The following is a 23,480-nucleotide window of genomic DNA, read 5'->3' as shown; positions in this document are numbered from 1 at the left end:
ACATAGAAAGAACAGATCAGTAAATAAAGTACAGAAATAAAACATCAAGGCAGCCTTTCCTAAAGGCCATTGCCAAAGAGCTGGTGCTTGTCACATGTTCTGTGTTTAACACAAAGCCATTTTTCCCTGGGAGGGAAGAGCTGGAGCCTGTCTGCAGCCTGCCAGCAATAGAGCTCCTTCTGTGTGGTTAGCACAGGTTTGCTATTTAATGAAGGTCTTGCAGATGGATTGACACCAAAAATTAGAAAGACGTAAGCAGAAAAGCATGCAATAAGCAGAGGGAACTGGAACGTGGTGCTGTCAGTGGTTCGGGAGTGGGATCTCTGCTCAGGAAATACTTAGAGAAACATGTTTGCGGCTTTAATAGCTGTAACCATAAAGCTCCACAGCGGCTTTGAGCTTTGTGCTGTGCAGAGAGTGCCACCCACTGCTCCCACAGAGCACGGAGCCCTTCTCTCCCACCTCTATCCCTCTTTTGCTACTTCTGACGCCTCTGCTCAGAACTGGGACTTGTAGAAGCAGCAGCCTTTACTTGGAGCACTTCATGACACCAGGGATAGGCTGAATTCTGCAGCTCTGTGCACACAGACTCACTGAGTTTAACTGAGCTGCTGGTCTTTGCTCCACCAGTCACATAAGAAGGGGAATAACGAGAGGGCAGATGCTGTCAGCTGAGTTTATTGCAGTGGGTTACCCAAATACCCCGATGGACAGGTAACTGCGCGTGGTCTGTCTTACCCTAATGGCTGTCAGTTGTCTTTTGTCAGAGCCAAAATAAATAAAGCAGCCTTCCCCTTTTAGGGCAAAGCCTTGTGGGATCCTGAACAAGACAATTCCTATTATGGTCTGAGGGAGCTCGCTTGCAGAGCAGTGGCAGGACAGCTCTGCTGGCTGTCAGTCAGTCACCTCTTCCCTTCAGATCCATCAACATGCAGGTTCTTATGGAGCCGTGTCCATGCACACCCACCTGCCCAAGGCCCAGTGCGGCCCCTCCCGCCCCTCAGGCCGCTCAGCCCCGCCCAACCCGGCCTGGAGGCGGCCCGGCCGAGCAGGCCGCACCCCTTCCCCGCGCTGCCGGAAGGGTCCGTCCGGAAAAGCCGCCCCCTGTGCGCTGGGCCCGGCGGTAGTGTGCGCTCTGCCGGCTCCTTTGGGTCACCCAGCTCCCACCGAGCAGCGCCGGGCCCAAGCGGCGGGTCTATTGCGGGTCTATTGCGGGTCTATTGTGGGTCTATTGTGGGTCTGTGCGGCTCTCCCTGCGGAGGAGGCGGCGGCCGCCGGTGGGGAGGGAGAAGCGCGTTGCACCGCCTGCCCCGCCCGCCACTTCCCGGCGGAGCCAGCGCCACGTCTCGGGCTGCAGCCGGGCGGACACAGGTCTGAGCGGGTCCGGCCGGGTCGGGGCCGGAGATCGGGGCGGCGGGGGCTGCAGGGCCGGGCCGGGCCCGGGGGCTCGCGGGGCGACGCGCGGTCTGAGGGGCTTCAAGGCGCCGCGCTCCGGGACGGGCCGTGCCGCCCTCCGTGCTCGGAACAGAGCGGGCAGGTTTGAGCGGGGGCACAGCCGGCTGCTCTCGGTGTGTCTGTGTGCGGTACGAGGGGATATGCAGAAGGGCCTGGGGGCCATCGGCCTGTCGGTGTCTGGGGAGGGTCGCACCCCGAGTACGGAGCGCTGCCCCGCGTACAGCTGCTTCCTGTGGGTTCCCCACCGCAGCTTGTGCGGCTGCATTCTGGAGATGGGGACACCGTGTTGCTTACAGTGTGTGTATTAATGCGCCAGGTGTAGGCCTGGCTTAAGTCCTCTCCACCACACAGAATCGGTTCTGCTGTTTTGTTGATTATAACACGAGTTTGGCTGTCAGCGTCTGTTGGAGCATTTTGACAGCTGCAGTGAGTGCCTGCAATGGCTGTTATCAGATGGTATCAGTAGTCCAGGTCTGTGTTCAGGTGGGAGCTGGGTGCAGCTCATGGGATTTGCATCCTGTGTTTAGGAATCCCCTCCTGGCAGCCCAAGGCTCTGGGCCGTGCCCTGTGCTGCTGTGCTGACTCTGGCCAGGCACTGCACTGTGTGTGCTGCTCCTTCTGTGGGCAAGTAAACAGCAGTGATGTCATTTGTATAAAATAGCCCCAGTTCCCTCCTGTGTTGTGACCAAAGGGTTTGGAGCAGGATGGCAGTAGGTCCTTGGAATGAAATACGTTATGAAAGTCCAGAGCGTGACTCACAGAGCAGAATGCAGCGCTGAGTGCTGCCTGGCCTGTGAAAGCGAACATGGAAGAGATGTTACCATTAAAGAGGACAGTGATCTTAAATCAGTCCTCTTGCTGAATGGTGTCTTGTTGCCTTATTGCGCCGGTCTATTAATGCAGCTGAAAAATAGAAGGTGACAAAAATGGCGTTAAATAGATCATTTCCTATTTAGAGAAGTTGGATGGTTGTATTGCATTGTCACTGTTACTGTCCCTTCTTCTGGGTCTGTCTGGTGGGCAATCTGTGAGCACTGCTTGCTTTTTAACTGCTATTTTCAAACTACTTTTGTTTGTAGAGAATGCAGCTCCTTGCTGATCACAGCTTTGGCTGGAAGCTGTTTTCATGATCTGGAATCATCAGCTGCCTGCTGCTCACCAACAGCTGAAAGCCTCAGAACCGTGCCCCCACATCTTGATGCTCTTGTTGCTGATGGAGAGAAACCGGACTTGTTAGTTTGCTTGGCAGCACGTTTAGAAGAAATACTTTCCTGCGATCTGGATCGTTTTTACCATGGAATCGTCGTCCGTGCAGCAGGATGTTCTGTTGGACAACAGGAGCAGCAATGGGGCTCCTGGCACCTCTCAAGAACATGGGGATTGTGATGCCAAGTCAGCTTTGAGTGCTTCAGGAGATGAAGCAAACAGTAAGTTATTTCATGTGAACTGCATCATTTCCAAGTCTCACAAGGTTTCCCTGCTGCTTTTATTGTTTGGGTGCTGCTGAAGGACATCTTTGTCCTTGAGGTCAGGGATTTCTTGAGTAGCGCTATGTAGAAAGTTTAGTGAAGGCCGTGACTCCGCACATGAGAAATATCTTCAGGCCCTTGTCATGCTGGGTTTTAGGAAGTCTCCAAATCAACAGTTTCTCTACCCACGTGTCACTGAACTTTCTTTGTAAAAATCTTTTCACTGCGTTGATGTTCCCATGTCTGCACTACGATAACGAGGGACAAGTGGATATGAAAGGGGTCTGTGTGTTGCAGCTGTGTGCACGCACCAAAGCATACAGAGTGCTTATGTAAAAGGAACTTTCTGTTGGTACAGAGGGGATCGTGTGACAGAGCTGTCAGTCTTTGTCCCTCCTCTGGTATCGCAGACTTGTCGCCTTGTCACGGGCAGGAAGGTGGAGTCCTAAGACTTTATGTGCTCTTATCGTTCTGCCCTTTATCAGAGTGGCAGTGTAGCAGTGTGCTGATTCATTCATCTTTTATGAAGCCAGAGATCACACTTTCCTGCCTTCTCCTGTCTTGGACATCATCCAAACAGTCAAATTGTGGCTTGTAAATTGGTAATGTTTGACTCCAGTGTTTTCAATTCAATTCCATGTCTTCCACACTGTTCTGACCACGGTTGTATTGACACCATTGCCATTAAATCATGGGGAGCTGCTATGTTTGGTGTGTGATTTGTGTGAAGTTTTGAAGGTATTTTATGATTGCATTTGAGCTCCTGCTTGAAGGCGCTGTGTTCAAGCAAATCAGAGGTATGTTGTTTTTTTAAGTGAAGAAATGTGTTGTTATGACACTGCGTTTTCCACTTACTGTCTTAGCAATTCCTGTATTCTTGCCCACAGGCAGTAGCATTGGTGTTGTGTGTGGATGGGGCTGTAATGATACATGGAGTGGTTTACGGCGTAGCTCAGTGAAACTTTCTTTTCCAGCCACCAGTGTTAACCTCAGCGAAGTGCCAAAGGAAGAGGGAAGTCTGGAGCTAAACAGCAAAGCGGACGCCTGCCAGAATGGGCCAGAGTCGCTCTTCCCTGACTCTCCCATCTCTTTTGATCCCACCAGCAGTCCTCAGGGTCAAGAGTCATCCCCAGGTGTGCCTGGTTTCCATGACAGCCTAAGGAAGTCTCAGGGAACTAGTGCTGAGGGCGTAGCTCTTAGAAAAGAAGCTTTGCAGTCTCTCAAACTAAGCCTTCCCATGCAAGAAACAGAATTGTGTAAGCATCTGTTTATGATAGTGCCCCTGCTTTCCATTGCTGCATAAAGCTTTTTTCTCTGAGCCTGACTGTGGAAACCTCTACTATCATTTCAGCTTGGACTAAATGCCGTTTTTGCAGTAAGCTTTGAACTAAAATTCATTTTCTGTCAGTGTACCACCCCCTGCTGCAGCTAAAGCACATGCCTTAACATTTAGAACTTGTTCTCACGCTGGAGGGGATCTGTGCTTTCTGGGATTGAAGCTGTTCTGATCTTCCTGCCTGATTATGGGGAGTAACAGCAACAAAACAACAACAAAAAAGCAGGTCGTTTTGAGCTAAGTAACGAAGAGGAGAAGGGAGGAGCCTTTACTGTGAGGAATCTAATGCTGCATAACTTTTGTGGAATGTTTTTTAAAAGCATTCCTACTGGACAGGCAATGTGAGTTAGCAGAGCAAGAGGATATATCTGTTGAATAGTCTTTCTCAGACCTTTAAGGAATGAGTAGACTGTGTGGGTCTGTCTTAGCTATTCAATTTCAGTACTGCCCAAAGCATAGAACAGGTGAGCAACACTTGCTGTAGGATCTTTCTCTTTTCATATGTACTCAGAGGAACTACAGCACTTGGAAACTGGACAAACTGAAATACATGATCATTATCAATGCTTACACAAGGGTATATTAGAAGATAATGTTTTGGGGTGCATGCTGTTGGGCTTTCCTTGCATTCCTTGCTTAAGCATGAAGCATGTTGCTGGTGATAGAAGGGGCTGCTTTCCTTTTGCATCAGATTTGCCTCTGTTGCAGTTTTCCTTTTTTAACTGTAAAGTTACCCTTCACTTACAGGCTCAGTAGAGTCTTCCCTTCCATTGGAGAATGAAGAACAAATACGACTTCAAGCAAGAAGACGGCTAGAAGAGCAGCTCAGACAGTACAGGGTGAAGAGACATCAAGAAAGAGTGAGTAGCACACAGCAGGTCTTGTAGCTTCAGTAGTTGTTGGTTGGCTTGGAGACTTCATTCTCTCTGTGCTTGACATCCAGAACCCTAAACTTAAGAAAACTTTAATAGTTATTTCAAGTTTTATTTATTTAATTTTTTTTTTTTTTCCCCTCTATTTTTCTGCCAGTTTCAGCTGTGACATAGTTGGTTTTTCCTTCACAGTGCCTGGTACAATGCAGTGTTTTGGCTTTAGTGAAAAGCCATGTTGATAACACGCCAATGTTTCTAGTTGCTGCTGGGCAGTGCAGCACGGAGCCAAGGCCATTTGAGTTTCTCACGCTGCTGCCCCAGTGAGGGGGGCTGAGGGGCACCAGGAGTTGGGAGGGGGTGGAACAAGGACAGCTGAGCTAACCCAGCCAAAGGGATGTTCCACGCCATGGGGCACGATGGCAAAGCAAAAGCCTGAGAAGGGAGGGGAGCTGGCAGGGCAGGCGGCTTCTGCGTGGGCACTGACTGGGGGTTGATCAGCAGGTGCTGAGCAATTGCTTGCACATCACTTGTTTTGTGTACGTATGTATTTATATTATATATCTGTTATCCTATTTTCCTCTTTGTTTTTGCATCTTAGTAGTTTTTATGACCCATGCGTTCTACTTTGTTTTGGTTTTCCTTCAGTTCTTTCCCCCATCCTACTGGGGAAGCACAGTGGTGCTCAGCCACAACAATCTTTCTGTTCATTTTTAGATTCTACCTTGACCATGTTCATCCTGAGTCTTGATAGTGTTGATTGCTGACGTAGTTCACCCCATTCATGAAGCGATGCAGAAATATAAATATTTAATGTGAAAGTTCAGAGCTTTATATAAAGTTCTACAACAAAATAAATCCTTGACTCTAGTTCAAGTGTAACATTCTGGAATTTACTGGAGTCTCTTGGTTTCTTTTAGTCTAATCAGTCTACATCCAAGAGCCGGCCCTCCAGCACTCTAGATCCTGAGCTGATGTTAAATCCAGAGATCTTACCAAGGGCGAGCACTGTGGCAATGACGAAAGAATACTCCTTTTTGCGGACCAGTGTCCCCAGGGGGCCGAAACTGGGAAGCTTGGGACTTCCAGCATCTTCAAAAGAGAGAAAAAGTTCAAAGTCTTCAAAGTCCAGTAAGATCCGGTCCTTGGCTGACTACAGAACTGAAGATTCAGGCTCGGGAAGTTCTGCAGGGAATCCTGTGGCTACTGATTTACCTGGTGGGACTTTGAAGCAAAGCAGAAGTGGTCCAGCATCAGTTGTTTCTGAGATTAGTCTGCCTTTTGACGCAGACGATCGAATTGACAGTTCCTCCTTGGCAGGAGATAGCATTTCAGAGATTGATGGAAGCGAAGCTGGGATGAGGCTGGATGGAAATGAAAGCGACAGCTCTACCTACAGCAGCGTATCAGGAAAAGGGCTGTATAGCAATTTACCAAATTCAGAAGGCAAACAGGGAATTCCATATACAATAAATGGTCAGAAGATACATCCCGATGCGATAGGGCAGTTTCCTTCCATCAGTGAAGTGCTGCAGGCTGCAGCAGTGGAGCACCAGGCCCAGGAGCGAGAATTTAATGGGGAAATACGGAGCCGGAGAGACAGTATTTCTAGCAGGTAAGACAGACTGATATACTGTCAGATGGTTACCAAGCATTACACTTTTTTAGAATAGGTGGTCTATTGCTCTTCTGCTAACATTGGGTGAAACTTCTATTCATCACGGTCAAATCAGCTTTTAACTTAGAGATTCTAAACCGAAAGATCACCAAGTACCTTCTGGCTAAATGTGTTCTAGAGAAGTATAGTTTTGGCATTGCTTCCATCTGTATTTGCTTGTGGAGCATTTATTCATAGAGCCCCTGATGTGGCATTGGCCTTTAAGGCCTGAAAGTGTTGATGTAACTGACTCAAGCAGTGATGTGTATTGTGATCATTTATGTGATCTTTCAGACCTTGAGTCACTATGTAATACTAAGAGTCCTGCCCTTAATACTCTCACTTCAGCCCTTCAGTCTAACAAGCTTTTGTGTGTGTGATAGGTGTTAAACCGATTGTAGGCAAGCAAGTGGATGACTGCTGAAGCCCTTAGTGGTGCAGTTACTTGTGTGGTTTTGTTTTGTGTTTTTTTTTAATCACTTGTCTGCAAATGCAGTGATTGAAATATTGTATGTGTAGTAGTTTAGAGATGACCTCTTCCTTCTTCCCTCTCCTGCTTTGGAGTAACATGAAGTTCCCTGAGACATTAGAGTAAAATCAATTGTCACCAGTTGCCTCATCATGGGCTTAATTCTCGCAGTAATGAGAGAGATCTTGTCAGCTTTTCTCTGGATTCCTCAGCTGTACATGGTGGAAGGAGAATAAGGAAACCCTTCTGCCAAATACCTTTTCCTCCTTCTTTTGCACTTCCTGTTGTTACTTTGCACTTCTGTGAAAACAACACTTGAGTGGGTACCACAATAAACTCTGGTTGCTGCAAAAGTAGGAAGCTAACATGTAAAACTTCAGTGTGAATGTAGTTACTTTCTCTTTATTTGGTAGCAAATTTGTTCTGCTCTTTTCTGGATCCTTTGAAGTTGGAATGTGTGTTGCTAGGTCACATGGGAAGCATATTGTCTTATGGCCTCTGAATACCTCTTACTTTTGCAGTGCTTTTGTTTGGCTGGGTGAGTGCAGTTTTCTAACCCTTTAACTGTGTATGTGATGTCTCTGTCTGCAGTGTATCTATGGAAAGCTCTGTCGCAGGAACTCATGACGAAATGTTGCAGGTGCTAAAGGAGAAGATGAGACTTGAAGGACAACTGGAGGCACTTTCAGTAGAAGCTAATCAGGTAGAAAATGAATTTCTGTATTTAGCAAATTGTGTTAAATGTGTTAATTAATTTTCAAGGGCTTCTGACTCTTATGGAGGCGTGTTTTGTAAAAGCATTGTTGAACTACTTACATTACAAGGCTGCTTGGGGACACAAAGTCAGTAAAGCTGTTGCAAGGTTTAAAAAAAAAAGGAAAAAAGCAGCTTAGAGGTGATAAATACAGAGTTGTGCTGGTGATTGTATTGCTGTACTTTCAGTTTGTATTGGCTAATGGTATGACGTTCGTAATGCAAAACGTTCTTACTTAAAGTATGTAAACAAATCTTAGAAATGGTCTTTGCCCTAGCAAAGCCATTTTGCTGCGTATCTTCTGTAGTCAGCCATGAGTGTATTTTCTGTTAAGACCTTTGTCTTTTATTTTTGGGACGCATTCAGGCTCTGAAAGAGAAGGCTGAGCTACAGGCCCAACTTGCAGCTTTGAACATGAAGCTTCAGGCGCAGGTGGAGCACAGCCAAAGCAGCCAACAGAAGCAGGAATCACTGAGCTCTGAAGTGGCCACATTAAAGCAGTCTTGCTGGGATCTGGAACGAGCAATGGCTGACCTGCAAAACACCTTGGAAGCAAAGAATGCTAGTTTGGCTTCTTCAAATAATGACCTGCAGCTAGCAGAGGAGCAGTACCAAAGACTCATGCTGAAAGTTGAAGATATGCAAAAAAGTGTTCTCACCAGAGACAGCACAGGTGGGCTGATGTAAATTGTGGTCTCTGCTGCTGGACAATGGACTGGTGGCTTTTAGCAAAGTGTACAGATATCAATGTGTAATGATGAACCTCCACATCAGGGAACCTGATCTTCAATTTTATTTTTTAATTATTTCATATCTCTGCCTCTTAAAAAACTTAAAAATTACTTGTTTGCTTTAATTTAGTTCTGATTGTGGCCCTAATTATTTTGATTCGAGAATTTCTGCTCACTTGGAATAGCCAGTCTTTGTGTAATGAAGTGCAAATGTTTTTGGTCAAGTAAATAAGCTGTGAATACAGCAATAAGCCTTGAAAATGTGTGCATGAAAACTGAGTGATGGCATATGATAATCCCTCTTCTTTCTTTCCCTTTTTCTAGTTCATGATCTGCGGCAGCAGTTAGCTTCCTTACAGAACCAACTTCAGAAAGTGCAGCTGGAACGGACCACGCTGACCAATAAGCTGAAAGCATCTGAAACTGAAATCACTTCTCTCCAAAATGTGCGACAGTGGTACCAGCAGCAGCTGGTTCTCGCCCAGGAGGCTCGAGTCAGGCTGCAGAGCGAGATGGCTAATATACAGGTAGTGCTATTTGCTTGCACATATATAACCAAGAATGTTGGTTTTTCAGTTTTATCAAGGGGATGTTGTTTATGAACTCTGATAAGGGAGCTGCTCCCTGTACACTTCAGGTGGAGAGTAGAGTCAGGGAGCTGGTTTGGTTTTCATCATGGTGTGTTAGGTCATGTTATTACTGAAACACAGATATAACCAGAACATTTGTCTAATGTGTGTGAAGAACTGTCGTGCCATGTAAGTAATAGTTGAGATGAGGCACAGGCAGATTGTGTAGTTTCTTTGTTTTTCCTTTTTTTTTTTTTTTTTCCTTTCCCTTAGAACTATGACATCTGTTGGCTGAATTTTGACTTGTCTTTCTAACCAGTGTGGTTTTTTTTCCCCTTCCCTTCAGGCTGGGCAGATGACCCAAGCAGGTGTGTTGGAACATCTCAAACTAGAGAATGTGGCATTGTCTCAGCAGCTGACTGAAACCCAGCACAGATCTATTAAAGAAAAGGAACGTATTGCGGCACAGCTACAGAATATTGAGGTAAGGTTGTAGATGGTCTTTGTGATTTATGCGCTGTTGAACTTGTGTATTTAGGTTCTGCAGATGTTGAAATTGGTGTTGCCAGTAGCAATTGTGTCAATGACAGGGAGTTTTATTTTATGGAGTAGCTACAGCATCTCATGAATCTTCTGGTTCAGGATTTTCTATGCTGCTTAATTATAGTACTTGAAAGGTTCTTTTTATTTACATCTTGTTTTGCCGATTTAGAAAGTATGCAAAGTTATTTAAGAGGAATCCAGATTGTCACAAGTATGCAAGATGCTCACTGTTTTTTCTGATATGAGACAAGAGCCCCTACCAGTTGAAATTACAGATGCTGACTCCATGCTTTCTTCTGTGCAGGCTGACATGTTGGACCAAGAAGCTGCCTTCATGCAGATCCAAGAGGCTAAAACCATGGTGGAAGAAGACTTGCAGAGAAAACTAGAGGAGTTTGAGGATGAGAAAGAACAGCTTCAGAAAATGGCTGATTCTGCAGCAACGTTGGAGCAAGAGCTGGATCAGGTAGGCTGTTAGACATCTTCCCAAAGATCGCAAAGGAAAGTTTGTCATTCTGGTTATTGCTTTAGCCTGTAAGAGTACACTTGCTGCATAAGGCAATCATGAGCAGAGCGAACTTAAGTAACAGCCTGGGAACAGCGGTATAGGAGTAGAGGGAGTGACCTCAAGTTCCACCAGGGGAAATTTGGGTTGGATATTAGGAAAAATTTCTTCTCAGAGACTGGTCAGGTGCTGGAATGGGCTGCCCTGGGAGTGGTGGAGTCACCGTCCCTGGAGGTGTTCAAGAAAAGCGTAGCTGCGGTACTGAGGGATGTTTAGTGAGGAAATATTGGTGTAGGTGGATGGTTGGACAGGATGATGTGGAAAGGCCTTTTCTAACCCTAGAAGCTCAATGGTAGTTACAGTATTTTGATATTATTGGAGTGCGTTTTCAAATGCAACGTTCATTTTGTATGAACTTAATCTCAAAATGCTTTTCTCAGGTCAAACTGACTTTGCATCAGAGAGATTTGCAGCTTGAATCCTTACAGCAAGAGCACCTAGAACTAATGAAACAATTCACCATGACCCAAGAGACATTGCATACCAAAGAACAGACCCTGGATGACCTGCAAACTCAGTATGATGAGCTGAAGGCCAGATTGGAAGAGTTCCAAAGTGACGCTACTTCTAAAGATGACATGATACAGTATTTGCAAAATGAGAAGATTGTCTTGGAAGTAGCTCTGCAGACAGCAAAAGCAAACCAAGAGCAACTTGATGAAGGAACAAAACGCCTTGGAGAAGATACAGAAGTAACATCAGAAATCTTGGATCAGTTGAGGCAAGAAATGGCAATCAAGTCAAGCCAGGTAATAAATCCCTAAAAGTGTTGTATTAAAAATAGCTGTTGCAATTAAGTACTGCCACAGGCTCATGATGTAGCCAGTTGTGTGGCAGGAGGTTTGTATAGGCAGGTTCATATATGTCTGTGGTTTCAACATTCAGCTAATTGAGAATGTTTTAATAATTTTGTTATATTTCTATGTCGGAAGACTGATACTTTATATTTTGTTACATCATTAGAATGTTTACAGTTTCCTACTTCTTGGTATCTCTATGAATTTATACATTTTCTTGATAGGAAATGGGAAGCTGAAGTTAATTGATCTGTTTGCATCTTTCTAAAATATAACAGTTTTTAAAATAGAAATAATTTCGAGTACAGATCACGTGCATTTGGAAGTAACTTTCTCATGTGCTCTTTTTCTTTGACACAACAACCCAAACATGGCCCACAGGCAGTAATTTAGTCAAAGGCTCAAACTGAGCATTAGTCTTGCTAGAGTACAGCAGGGTTAGGTTTGGATATTGCTGTATACCAGCCGAGGCTTTCTTCTAGGCACTGAGCTGGTTAACAAGGTTAAGCCTAATGCATGTCCTTACTCTTTTTGGGGCTGCTTTAAAGTATTGTGACCCTTCCTTCCACATCTTAGCGTCATAGTCATGTAAGTTCTCTATCTTCTATGGCATCCAAGTTCCGCATGAAAGCTCCATGAAGATCTTGCTTATTGAATACAGCTTATGATAAGTTCCTGGTAATCTATAGAGGTTTCTTTTGTAGACAACAATAGAACTTGGTTTTTGTTCTGGCAGGTGGAAAATCTGCAACAGGAAAATGGCAGCCTTAAAAAACAGGTTCAGAAAGTGAAGGAGCAGTTCCTACAGCAGAAGGTAAGCAAAAGCAAGCTATTTCAGATAAATAGGAACAAAGAACAGATTTTTACAGTCTAAGTATTTCTGAGGGCTTTTATGGGGAAACTGGAATCCATTTTCTGTGCCAAATACAAACTGGGTTTTAATGAACTGCTGATATTTCTTGATTATTTGACACCCGAGTGTGCGTAAGTCTTTGAACTTGCATGAATGTGTTACAGAAGATGACATTAGTTTGTATTGTTTAAAATCCCCCCCCACAAAACTGGAATAACATCAGTAAATACTTCACAGTGAATTACAACTTCATAGATTAATTTAGAGTTACAGGGATGATCTTTTCCTCTTGAACTCTTGTGAACAAGGTGATGGTGGAAGCTTATCGGAGAGATGCAAGTTCTAAGGACCAGCTGATTAGTGAACTGAAAGCTACAAAGAAGCGTCTAGACTCAGAAGTGAAAGAGTTAAAACGAGAACTACTACATATTCAAGTAGAAAAACAGTCACTTGAATCGGAACATTCAAAACTACAGAAGGAAGTGACTGAGGTTCACCAGCAGATGGTGGAAATAGAAGATCGTCTTCAGTCAGCGCAGAAAGAACGAGATGAAATGGAAACACGCCTACAGGTATGGGAGCTCTTAAGCTTTGGACGTAGAGGGAGATGTGTTGTTATTCCCATTAGTTCTGGCCACAAACAGAGTGGCAACCTGTAAGTTAAGTTCTTGATTACCTACTTAATGCTGTGTATGCATATGCCTTCCACAAATCAGTCATTAATATCTCCTGTAAGTCAGTAGGGAGGAACATGCTACAGGAGTGGCAGAGAAGTGACATGGAAGCAGTTAACCTTGTCCTAAAGTGGGCGCTGTCTGAGAGTGAAGACCAGAACAGAGCTCTGTGCATGTGTGTTTTGATGGCAGCCATAGAGGAATTCATTTAAAAAGAAATAGAGAGGAGTTGGAAAGAAGACAGAGAACCTTGGAATAGCTGTTTTGGTTTTTTTTCCTACAGTTTCTATTTAGGGTTGGAAATGATTTTGAAACTTCACATCTATTTCCTTGTAATCCAACATAAAATGTGTATTTTTTTTCTCCTTTCCCATCAAGTCTCTGCAGTTTGATAAGGAGCAAATGGCATCTCTTGCTGAGGCAAATCAGACATTAAAACAGCAAGTAGAACAAATGCAAGAAGAAGCAAAGAAGTAAGTCTGTCCTTTTAGTGCAGACAAAAGAGTTACAATGTTTGTGGTTGTGAACACCTTTCTAGCAGTCAGACTTTTCCTATTCCTTAGTCTTATTTGGGAAGTAACATCCATGGCAAAATGCTGATTGAGTGCTAAGCAGGAGTTGCAGCTTCTCTGATTCACTTGTGGTTTTTAACCAAAGATGTATGCCATGCAGCATCTATATTGTGTTTACATAGTGTAATGTGTTAACTGGAGTTAATCCTAGTTTTCCTTCAGTGTCTCATATTCCTGACTGGCTAAAATGATGGCTCTAATGAGAAGTTTGGGTTTGGTTTTATTTTTTTTACTGGTAATCATAGAAAAAAAAAACGTTTTACAATACATAACATAATCACCACACCAAAGATCTCAGATTGGATGAGACATAAAATTGGATTCTTACTCTAAATTCAGTGTCTATTACGTACTTCAGTATGAAGATTCTGGTAAAGACTTCTTAATTTCTCTCAGAAGTCTTAATCATTACCTTGCAAGGAGCCAAAATCATACCTTAGGAACCTCACAGTTGTTTCTGAGATGAGTGGCTTGGGGTGAGGGGAGAGAAGTGGGCATTGTTTGCCTTGACTATAGCAAGGCATTTGGAACAGTCTCCTGTGGGATCCTTACAGCTCAGCTGGTAGCCATAAGTGGGCTATTGGTAGATTTTAATTGTTTATCTCTTTGAGCCGTGTTAACAAATAATACTTGGGTGGTGTTTTCGGGCAACTTTTGTCTTAACCTTGTTCTGTTTTTGCTTTCACGCTAGGGCCATTACTGAGCAGAAGCAGAAAATGAAGCGTCTAGGGTCAGATCTGACAAGTGCTCAGAAAGAGATGAAAGCAAAGCATAAAGCCTATGAGAATGCAGTCAGCATTCTGAGTCGGCGCCTGCAGGAATCCCTCACTGCAAAGGAGTCTGCTGAAGCAGAGCTGAGCAAGCTAAAAGCACAAATCGCTGATGGTGGAAGCAACCAGATTGCTCAAGTATATGGATATCTTTAACATTGTTAATACAAAGATAGCACCGTTACACTGTCAAATGTGTCAGAATATTATTTTACACTGAGGTGGTAAAAATACTTGTAATATAAAGCTAGATAAGAACCACAGTATGAACATCCTAAATCCTTGGAGTTTCCTTAAGTACATTTGAGAGAGATGATTTGGCAAGCTTTGTTTTTTTGATATTTCCCCTGTATTTTTCTGATTATCGATTGCAACCCAAGGGTATTTTTTTTCCTTTTTTTTTTTTTTTCCTTAAAGCTTGAAGTGTTACCAAAATAGTAAAGCTCTGAGCAAGCCCTTTAAATTGAGCTCCAGCAGCTCATTTAATGTTTGATAGAGGAATGATCTTTTTAACAAAACAATTGCCTCTGCAGGTGAACAGTGCAATAATCTGGCTTGTACCTTTGTCTTTAGGAAAGGATTCGAGCCCTGGAGACAGAGTTGCAAGCTGTTAGAAGCAGTAAGTTGATGCTGGAAAAAGAGTTGCAAGAAGTGATTTCACTTACCAGCCAGGAGCTTGAGGAATACAGAGAGAAAGTGCTGGAACTTGAGGATGAGGTGATTGTACTGCCGCTTTCCCATCTGTCGTGTAATTCAGGCAAAGTACCTGGAGGAAAAGAGAAGATTTAGTGTTATAACTTAATTGCAATAGTACAGAAAATCTGAACCTTATGTAGGAGATACTGTGTTGGTGGCACTTGCCAGTTGTGCTGCCCTATTCTGGCTCTTCCTGGTTTTATGAATCATTTTAGCATAGAGGAAAAGAAAAGGGTAGTTCCTTTACTAGTTACCAGCTGTGTGAGGTCACAAGATAGTGGTTGTGTATGAATCACTGTCTTTTGGGAGTTGTGGATGCTCAGTGGGTTTTGAAGCACAGAGTCGCAGTGGTCAGGCCAAAAAAAAATCAACTGCTTCTTTTCAGCATCTTAGCAGTATTCAGAGATTCAGCTACCCAGCGAGCATCCTAGTCTTCCAAAATTCTACTATGTAACTGTGCCTATTTTGAAATGTATATTAAAGAAGCAACACCCTGTGAAAGCAGATAAACTTAATGACTTTATTTTTTTTTTGAGGTAGTAATCTGGAACTGTTGGCTAATTTTGGGTTTTTCTTTGACTATAGCTTCAGGAATCCCGAGGGTTCAGGAGGAAGATAAAACGTTTAGAAGAAATTAACAAGAAGTTGGCCCTTGAACTGGAACATGAACGTGGAAAGCTCACAGGCCTTAGTCAGTCTAACGCTGCTTTGCGAGAGCACAACAATGTTCTAGAAACAGCATTAGCAAAAAGAGAAGCAGATTTGGTCCAGCTAAATCTACAGGTATTTGACTTTTGGTATAATATCTTAAGAAAAGAACTGGCTGGTGTTTCTGATAACAAGACACAGAGGTTGTTACTTGTATGATGCAAGTCTGGCACGTTTTCTTCAGCTCCAGATCTCCTTTGTGTTGCATAACAGCAGTAACATATGAGACTCAACAACAGATGAGAAGTGAGATCTGGCACTAGGCAGAGCAGCTGGGGGGAGGTGGAAAAAATCATGCAGAAAAAATTGCAGTACTGAAAGTCTGACTCATTTAAGGATGGATTGTGCAGGCTGTGTCACATAAGGATTCACTGAGATGAACGCTGGTTTGTATGCCAACAGTGATGTATTCCTGGGATATAAGCAAATGGGAATGCTGACAAAGAATTGCGTGTAACATGGTACCGTTTGACCTGAACAGCAGAGAGAAGCTTTGCAGTCACTGCACTGGCTGGTGTTTACATTCACCAGCCTGGCTGATCTTCCAGTGAGTCTGGACAAAATGTGCATTTGTTTTTCGATGTGATGCAGGTTCAGGCAGTCCTAAAGCGGAAGGAGGAAGAGGACCAGCAAATGCAACAACTTATTCAAGCTTTACAGGCTTCCTTGGAGAAAGAAAAGTCAAAAGTTAAGGACCTTAAGGAGCAGGTAATAAGTCATCTTTCATTCACTTAAAAGGTGATTTAAATGTGTTTGGGAAGTGGCTTCACAGAAAGCTTATGTTGTGCAGTACTGTGCCATCTGTAGGATCGCTGTTGTGATGGCCAATAGCTGAAAGATTGATTTATGTCTTTTCTGGTATGCCCTGTTTGTTAGCCATGTTCTCTGACTACCGAGAAGATTCCATTGTAACTTGCAATGTGTGGAGCAAATCCTGAAGTGAGGATACTTCATAAAAAAAATTTGCATTGAAAAAGCAGTTGTGCAGACAGGGTTCTTACTTACGTACCTATTTACCACTAGTGTTAATAAGGATGACAATACTAATGGTGTTTTGTAAACAAAAATAATAAGTATTAGTTCTGTTCTGCACTCTTTTGGCCTACATCCCTGTATGATCCTCCTACTGTGACAGAGCGAAGAAAAATGGCATCGTTTTTCTTCTTGCAGGTAGCAGCAGCCAAAGCAGATGCAGCACACAACCGCCGGCATTACAGAGCTGCTGCCCTTGAGCTCAATGAGATCAAGAAAGAGCTACATGCCAAAGAACTGCTTGTCCAAGCCCTTCAGGCTGAAGTGGACAAACTGCAGTAAGTGTGCTGTAGTAAATGCCAAAGTTCTGAGAGTATGGGAAATGAAAGAGGCATTCTGAAAAACATCTGTTAGTGAAATCTGATTTCACTGCCCTGGCAAGGATTATGTTGAAATGTGCCCTAGCTGAGCTTGATCATAAAATGTATGGTTGGATGCTGGGCATGTATGTGCATGTCTCTGTCTCCTAGTGATTCAGTTCGATTTGCAGTGAGCTGTATATAGGTTTCACCAGCCTTTTTTCTTTTTTTTTTCCCCACACTTTCAACCTGGATTTCAACTCTTGCTGTGATATGTTGGCAAAGACTTCAAAGCTATGAGCTGGTGCCGTTCACTGTCATGTCATTTATGATTACATAGCTAATGCAATGAAGCACTTGAGCAGGGTGAGTAACTGCTGTGTGTGTTTGTGTTAATTCTGCTGTGCAGGGCAGAGGATGAGAAGCATTCCCAGGACGTATCACAGTTTCAGCAAGAGCTGGCAGAAGCTCGATCTCAGCTTCAACTTCTGCAGAAAAAGCTGGATGACAAGCTTAGTGAACAGCCTTTAGTAAGCCAAGAGGTAAAAGCTGCATGTTTACTATGTTTGTCCTTATTTATGGTGTGTTACGTGATTTCTTTTATATTTCGTTCAGCAATTTTTAATAGCTTGGTGTAAGGGAAACTGTTGATCACAGCCTCAACCTCTGATTAACCATCTGAGGCAAGCGATGAGTCAGATGTGGGAACACAGGTGAAGGTAATTCAGCTGTGCTCCTGGAAGGGGTGGAACTTGGCTGACCTTAAAGAGATGCTTAAGGTAGCATCTCTTTCTGGAGATTGCTCCTTTGTGGGGTTTTTGTGGTGAGCCTCAACACTGCTGAGCATCCATCTTGACTGAAGGCCTCAGTATTGGTGAGTCTTTTCTTAGATACCCTCTGGCTATTCATTTACTCTGTAATTACAACTATACTTGTATTATTCCAACTATACACTTGGTTTAGGAGGTTTTCTTAGAGATAGGAAGGATTCCTGAGGCACAGCTAAGAATTCTTTAGATTTCGTGATTCGGTGGATGTGTACAGAATGCTAAAGGTACCTTCTTTCTGTTAGGTGGAAGACCTCAAGTGGGAAGTAGAACAAAAAGAAAGAGAAATTGAAACACTTAAGCAGCAGTTGGATATGAGTGAGCAGCGCAGCCATAAGGAACTGGAAGGGATGCAAGCTGTCCTGCAGGCATGTAATCTAACAAGTGGAGATTCTGATGGGTAACTGGTATTGGTGCAGAGGGATAACTAAAAAAGTGTTTTGTAGTCTAAAATCATAGTTGCTCTGATGATTTGAATAGATGTGAATTCATTTAAAATATATATATGCCTTGTGTTTTTCAGCTTTTCTTCTTAATTTCACTGGGCTGTTAGCTTCTTATTTTATTAGACAAAATAGATTATTGACTTTCTTATTTCTGGGTTTCTGCTGGGGTTAATTAGTTTCATATAGCACTGTTATGTTTTGCTACTTTTTCTAGTTCCCCCTGGAAACTGAAAAAAGGTGCTGAAGGCATCGCTTGGCTGGAATTCTGTACTTTTTTCATGTATCACATTGATTTTCTTACCTTCCTGTTTAGAATATCAAGACTGAGTTGGAAATGGTGAGAGAAGATCTGTCGGTGACTCAGAAGGATAAGTTTATGCTGCAGGCTAAAGTGAGTGAACTGAAGAACAGCATGAAGTCACTGCTGCAGCAGAACCAGCAACTGAAGATGGACCTGAAGCATGGCAAGATGAAGAAGGTATTTGAGCAGAAGGAATAGGTAGTAGTGCCATTGGATTACAGTACTGGGAAATGGATGAAATGGATTAATTTATTTCTGACTGTTCTTTTTTTTCCTTTAACCAGAGGAAAGGAGAGAACAATTCTTCAAACCCTGTAACTCCAGTGAAGATTCCGGATTGCCCGGTGCCTGCTGCCTTGCTGGAAGAGCTGTTAAAACCATCGACAGCTGTGAGCAAGGAGCCTTTAAAAAATCTGAACAGCTGTCTGCGGCAATTGAAGTATGACCTGTTTTTAAGACTGTATTCAATACAGTCTTCAATTCTTTTTTTAAGTTTCCAGGAAACCAGCAGCCAACTAAGGAGGGGGGGAAGTAGTGAAATGGATTATTTTCCTTATTGGGTCTGTATTTAGGACAGTAGGATGCTCTGTTGTCTTAAGCGTTTGCTTATATGGCAGTGGAATAATGAAAGAACAAGTAGACAAAACGTTTGTCCTAAAATTCTCAGTACACAAATAGATATACTGCAGAACAAACCAGAACAGCTATTTTTCTATTGCTCTTCTTAGTAGAGAAACTGGTGCTTGTTTCTTCTCGCTGTCAGCAGGGCTGTTTGTGATAGAAGCTTGAGTGATGAATTAATGAATCCCTACAGTGAAATTTTATTCTGCCAAGAGTATGTTTTTGTCTGCCCTCACAAGGATGTACACAGAGCTCTGAGGAGGAAAGCTGCAACCTCAGGAATATGAGGGTTTGGGCTTAGTGTGAGAACTGAGCTACTGAGACCACCTTAGCTGATGTTTTCAGGGAGTGATCCTGCAATATCTATGCAGTGAAGCTGTATTACCAGGCTCATCTTTTCTACAAAGCTGGTGTCTGAATGAGTCACAGTGTTTGTTTATTTTTCTCCAATGCTTTCCTCACTTCCACCTCCCACGTTGTCTTCAATATCTGCAAGGGAACTGTCTGTCAGGCTGCAGATGCTGAGTGCCTTTCCTGAGGAAATGGTGCTGCATTTTGCTTGGCCACAAGTATGTGCAGCAAAGGAGCTGCTGCATTGCTGGCACTTACTTTTGCATTAAGCATATTCTATTTGTTTTTCTCTTAGAGTAAAGATTGTTTCTAAGTTTGTTTAAACTTCTTCTTACTGTATGCAGCTATAGCTTAGATAACGTTGAAGTAGGTATCAGAAATCAGGAAATTAATTCAGTTTCTTTCATTTGGTCGTTAGCTTTCTGCTTGTTAACATTTGCTCTTTTTTTTGTTCCCAAAACTTTCACAAGGCAAGAAATGGACAGTCTTCAGCGTCAGATGGAGGAACACACCATTACAGTGCATGAATCAATGTCTTCATGGACTCAGATTGAGGAGCAGCTAATGGACTTTACCTCCACTAGTCCTGCAACTGCTTCAGACCAGCAGGAGCGTCCTGCTTTGGCTGAGAAGAAACAGAATTGCGATGTTAACAGCAAGGAAGCTTTGACACTATAACCTCCTCAGCAGTCGTCTTTCTTCCTATTGCTTTAAGTGTGTAAACAAATCTTTATCAGAAGTATTTATTTATTTCATTTTTAAAATGGTCTTCAGAATTTTGCTTTTGCCTGTAGAATTCAAGGGCACAGTTTTGAGAAGCCGGTATAATAGTAAGTGCAGAATGTGCTGTTCTAAGGGTTTGTTTGAAACCTTACTTTAATGAAACTTTACTGTAATAATTCTACCATACTGGGGATGGCCGAGTGAGAGGTCTGGTTTGTTTGGGTTTGAAGGCTTACACTGAGCCCCAGAAGAGCATCTGCTTCCAGGTCTGCATTTGTTTAATCTGGGTACGTTTGTTAGCAGATGGTGGTTGGTTACGCTTCATCTGTTTTTTGTTCTGTTTGGCTCTTTTTCCTTTGGGTTGGGGGTCAGATTGTTGTTTTTTTTCTCCCCCTGTGGGCTGTGCCCAGAGCACAGAAAACAGAAGTCCTGCTCATGTTCAGCTGCAGGCAGTGGTAGAAAAATGGTTACTCCTACTTAGTTGTTTGGAAGGAGGATGTTCTATAATCTCTTATTCTTTAAATTTGAGATTACAGGTGTCCATATTTAGAAGTGAAAGAAAGAAGGAAGAATTTGAAGCCCTTTCTAGTCATGAAGATGACAGAACATTGGCAGTGTTGCCTGGGATGTTTTCTTAAGTGTCACAGTTTCTCTCTTACAGTTGCAGGCCAGTAGGGAGCTTTGCTTCACTGCACAAACACTTCTTGCACCTTTTTAGTTCGAGTTTTGAAGTAGACATCCTTGATTAAAGGTATGCTTGTAATATATATTTATATATATACATATATATATATATATATATATATATATATAAAAGAAAAAAATCACGATTTTCTGACTGTTTTAATATGCATATATACTGTAAGTCAAGGCTGACATGAGGCTGGTTCTTTTGTTGTTGTCTGTTACATTTTAAGTTTGCTGGGTTTTGACATGCTGTCAGATGGCTTAGGGAAGTTATCCCCCAAAGCCAGAGCTTTTAGATATATAATTATTTTACTTTAAAAGACAGAATTATAATGCCTATAAAATTATTATTTTGATTATCTTCTCCAACACACTTAACCCCCTCCCTCCCCTTTGTATCCTCTATTATAAGGTGTCCACTGTGAGTGGAAGTGGCACTATGGCGCCTTAGCTAAGTTATTATTAAAGCAGTCCTTCTCCTTTGGCCCCATGGGCCTGCGTGGCTCGGAGTGCAGTGGTAAACCCCTCATTTGAAAACTGCTGCAGAGGTAATGATTCATGTAGATTGCTAAGGCACAGATCAGAATATACAGGATGTTCTGCGGGAAGAGTGAGTGGCAACTTGTGCCAGCATGGCTTTGTCTTTGAAACAGAACACAGGTCAATTGTATTCACTGTAGGCTGGTATGAAAAATGATCTTAACTTGTGTTTTGTGGAGTCAGAGTCACGCGATGCTGAAAGTCAAGCTTTTTAAGTTAGCAAAGGGAGAAATGCCTTAGGGTCACGTTAGGTTCCCGACATGCAGAATTACTGACGAATTTAAAGAAAAGCCAGAAGCTTTACTGACTGGCTTAAACATGTTACTGTCTGCAAACCACTGCAGTCCACTTTGCAGAGTCAATGGTACTGATAATCTCGCTGCTGTCATGTTCTTGAAGTTGCCTGTATATTAAGCTCTAAGAAGAAAACAATATGCAGTGTTGTTAAATAACAAAATCAAAACTACATAACAAATAATACGTTCAGTACAGAAAGTCATCCAATGTTGAGGATTTTAAATAAAATAACACTTGTGCAGGGTTAATGTTGGTGTTCATTTTGGTAAATACGTTGCATACAGTTAATCCATTATGTTTGAATCTCTGAAGTTTGCCAACAGTTGCATAGATAAAGCTTTTATCTGATCTCAAAGAAGCCAGAATTGTTAGAAACCTTCGTAGGTCTTAAGAATGTCTGCTCTCCTTTTTGTATCGGTGCTGCGTTCTGGTTTTGGTACAGCCTGTGTGAAAGCACCGCGCTCCTTATGGAGACAGCTGAGTTGGTGCAGTCAAGTAGTTGTAGGTGCATATTTTTCTTTCTAAAGATGAAGGAGCTCTTGTGAAATCCCGAGATGAGATTTCAGCATTGACTGAACACGCTCTCTGCAGAGGCTCTCATCTCTTGCTGTCTGGGCAGTGAACAAAGTAGTTACTGGAATGAGAAGCGAGTCCCCTCTGGATGTCTGAGAGCTGCCAGGTGTGTCAGAAGAGCATCAGTGCCTTGCTGGTATCACTGGGCTTCAGAAACTGGACAATATGATCTCAAAGATTTTTTTTTTCCCTTTCTTGCTCTTTGAGGAGAAGGTATTTTCCTTGTCTGTCTGTCAGCAGTTGTTACCCACTGAACAAGGCTTCTCGATGAAGTTGCTGTAAAGTGAGAATGTTTCCCAGGTGTTGAAAGCTGTTAAAGGCTGTACTGTTGTGTACTGTTGGTTTCCAAATGCTGTTGGGTTTTTTGGAGGCTCTGGAAAAACTGCATTAAACCAACAACCAAACAGCCCGTTAGTTCCTGCCTGTGACGTTGCTGAACATTGTGATGTTCCATTCTGTCGTCTTCCAGATGTCTTGGAATTACTTGTACACTGTACAGGGGCCAGCTGAGCCCTGCATCCGCTCATGCAATAGAGGATCTGATCCCATGCCGGTCAGTCAGGCAACATCCTATCTGAAATGTATGGCATCGCCACAGGTATGAAGAGCAGAGTATTACCCAGAATGGAAGTTGGACTGCTGGTGTTCTCATGGGTTACCTTTAATGGGTTACTTTTACCTCCTTAGGGGAGTGAAACGCAGCAGCACAAGTGTGGTTGTGACACCAGGGGTGCACTGGGTGCACACAGTGCTGTCAGTACCAAGTGAACTCGGGGCTGATGTGCTCACTACTGGTGATGCACAGCTTGTGTGTGTGTTCCAATAACTCCACCAGGTGAAGTGTGAGCACTTTGCATGTCACCTGCTGCCACCAGGGCCTTTATTACAATACAATACCAGTCCAAATTACGGATGCTCATTAGCCATCAGTCTGATCCCACTGGTTTCCCACTGCTGCGTAACACTCCAGCCCAATTTTCAGTACCCATGCACAGGTCCCTGGGGGAGATGGAGGTGTTGAGTGTTGTAAAAGCAGCGTTATGTTTTATACGTGATGCTCATTGATGTGTAGGCCGGGTGTGTAAAGGTGGGAGCTGGTAATTTGTGTTGTGAGGGGACGACCCGGGGATGGAGGAGTGATGCTCTGTACGGCTGTGTACGATCACACAAAGCATGTTGGTTACAAAATGATGTGCATAGGGATTCCTTGAAAAGTTTTGTGCAATAAACTATTTTTGGTAAAGGGCTCCGTGCTCTTTTTATTTACAAAATATTTATTTATTTAATATTTATTTT

General features: G+C 43.1%; 1 protein-coding gene across 3 annotated transcripts; it reads left to right on the top strand.

Annotated features, from left to right (window-relative positions):
* The first annotated feature begins 1,105 nt into the window (after positions 1-1,105).
* On the top strand, positions 1,106-23,430 carry GOLGA3 (golgin A3). Of its 3 annotated transcripts, none has more exons than XM_015877575.2 (24): positions 1,106-1,371; positions 2,535-2,882; positions 3,899-4,180; positions 5,008-5,120; positions 6,050-6,744; positions 7,847-7,958; positions 8,376-8,682; positions 9,065-9,267; positions 9,656-9,793; positions 10,157-10,318; positions 10,798-11,166; positions 11,951-12,028; positions 12,376-12,639; positions 13,120-13,214; positions 14,005-14,221; positions 14,657-14,800; positions 15,365-15,562; positions 16,079-16,195; positions 16,658-16,797; positions 17,228-17,360; positions 17,891-18,013; positions 18,405-18,569; positions 18,677-18,831; positions 19,835-20,042. In XM_015877575.2, the coding sequence occupies exons 2-24, from the start codon at positions 2,750-2,752 to the stop codon at positions 20,040-20,042; spliced, it is 4,551 nt and encodes a 1,516-aa protein (XP_015733061.1). In that variant the 5' UTR covers positions 1,106-1,371; positions 2,535-2,749. The 3 variants fall into 3 exon arrangements, with proteins under 3 accessions (XP_015733061.1, XP_015733063.1, XP_015733062.1); XM_015877577.2 differs by having other exon boundaries at positions 1,107-1,371; positions 3,899-4,057; positions 19,835-23,430; XM_015877576.1 differs by lacking the exon at positions 1,106-1,371 and having other exon boundaries at positions 2,750-2,882; positions 19,835-23,430.
* The last annotated feature ends 50 nt before the right edge of the window (positions 23,431-23,480 follow it).

This window comes from Coturnix japonica, chromosome 15, assembly GCF_001577835.2.
Source record: "Coturnix japonica isolate 7356 chromosome 15, Coturnix japonica 2.1, whole genome shotgun sequence".
NCBI lineage: Eukaryota > Metazoa > Chordata > Aves > Galliformes > Phasianidae > Coturnix > Coturnix japonica.
The sequence above is the reverse complement of the archived record's forward strand: the minus strand, read 5'-3'. Positions and strand labels throughout refer to the sequence as shown.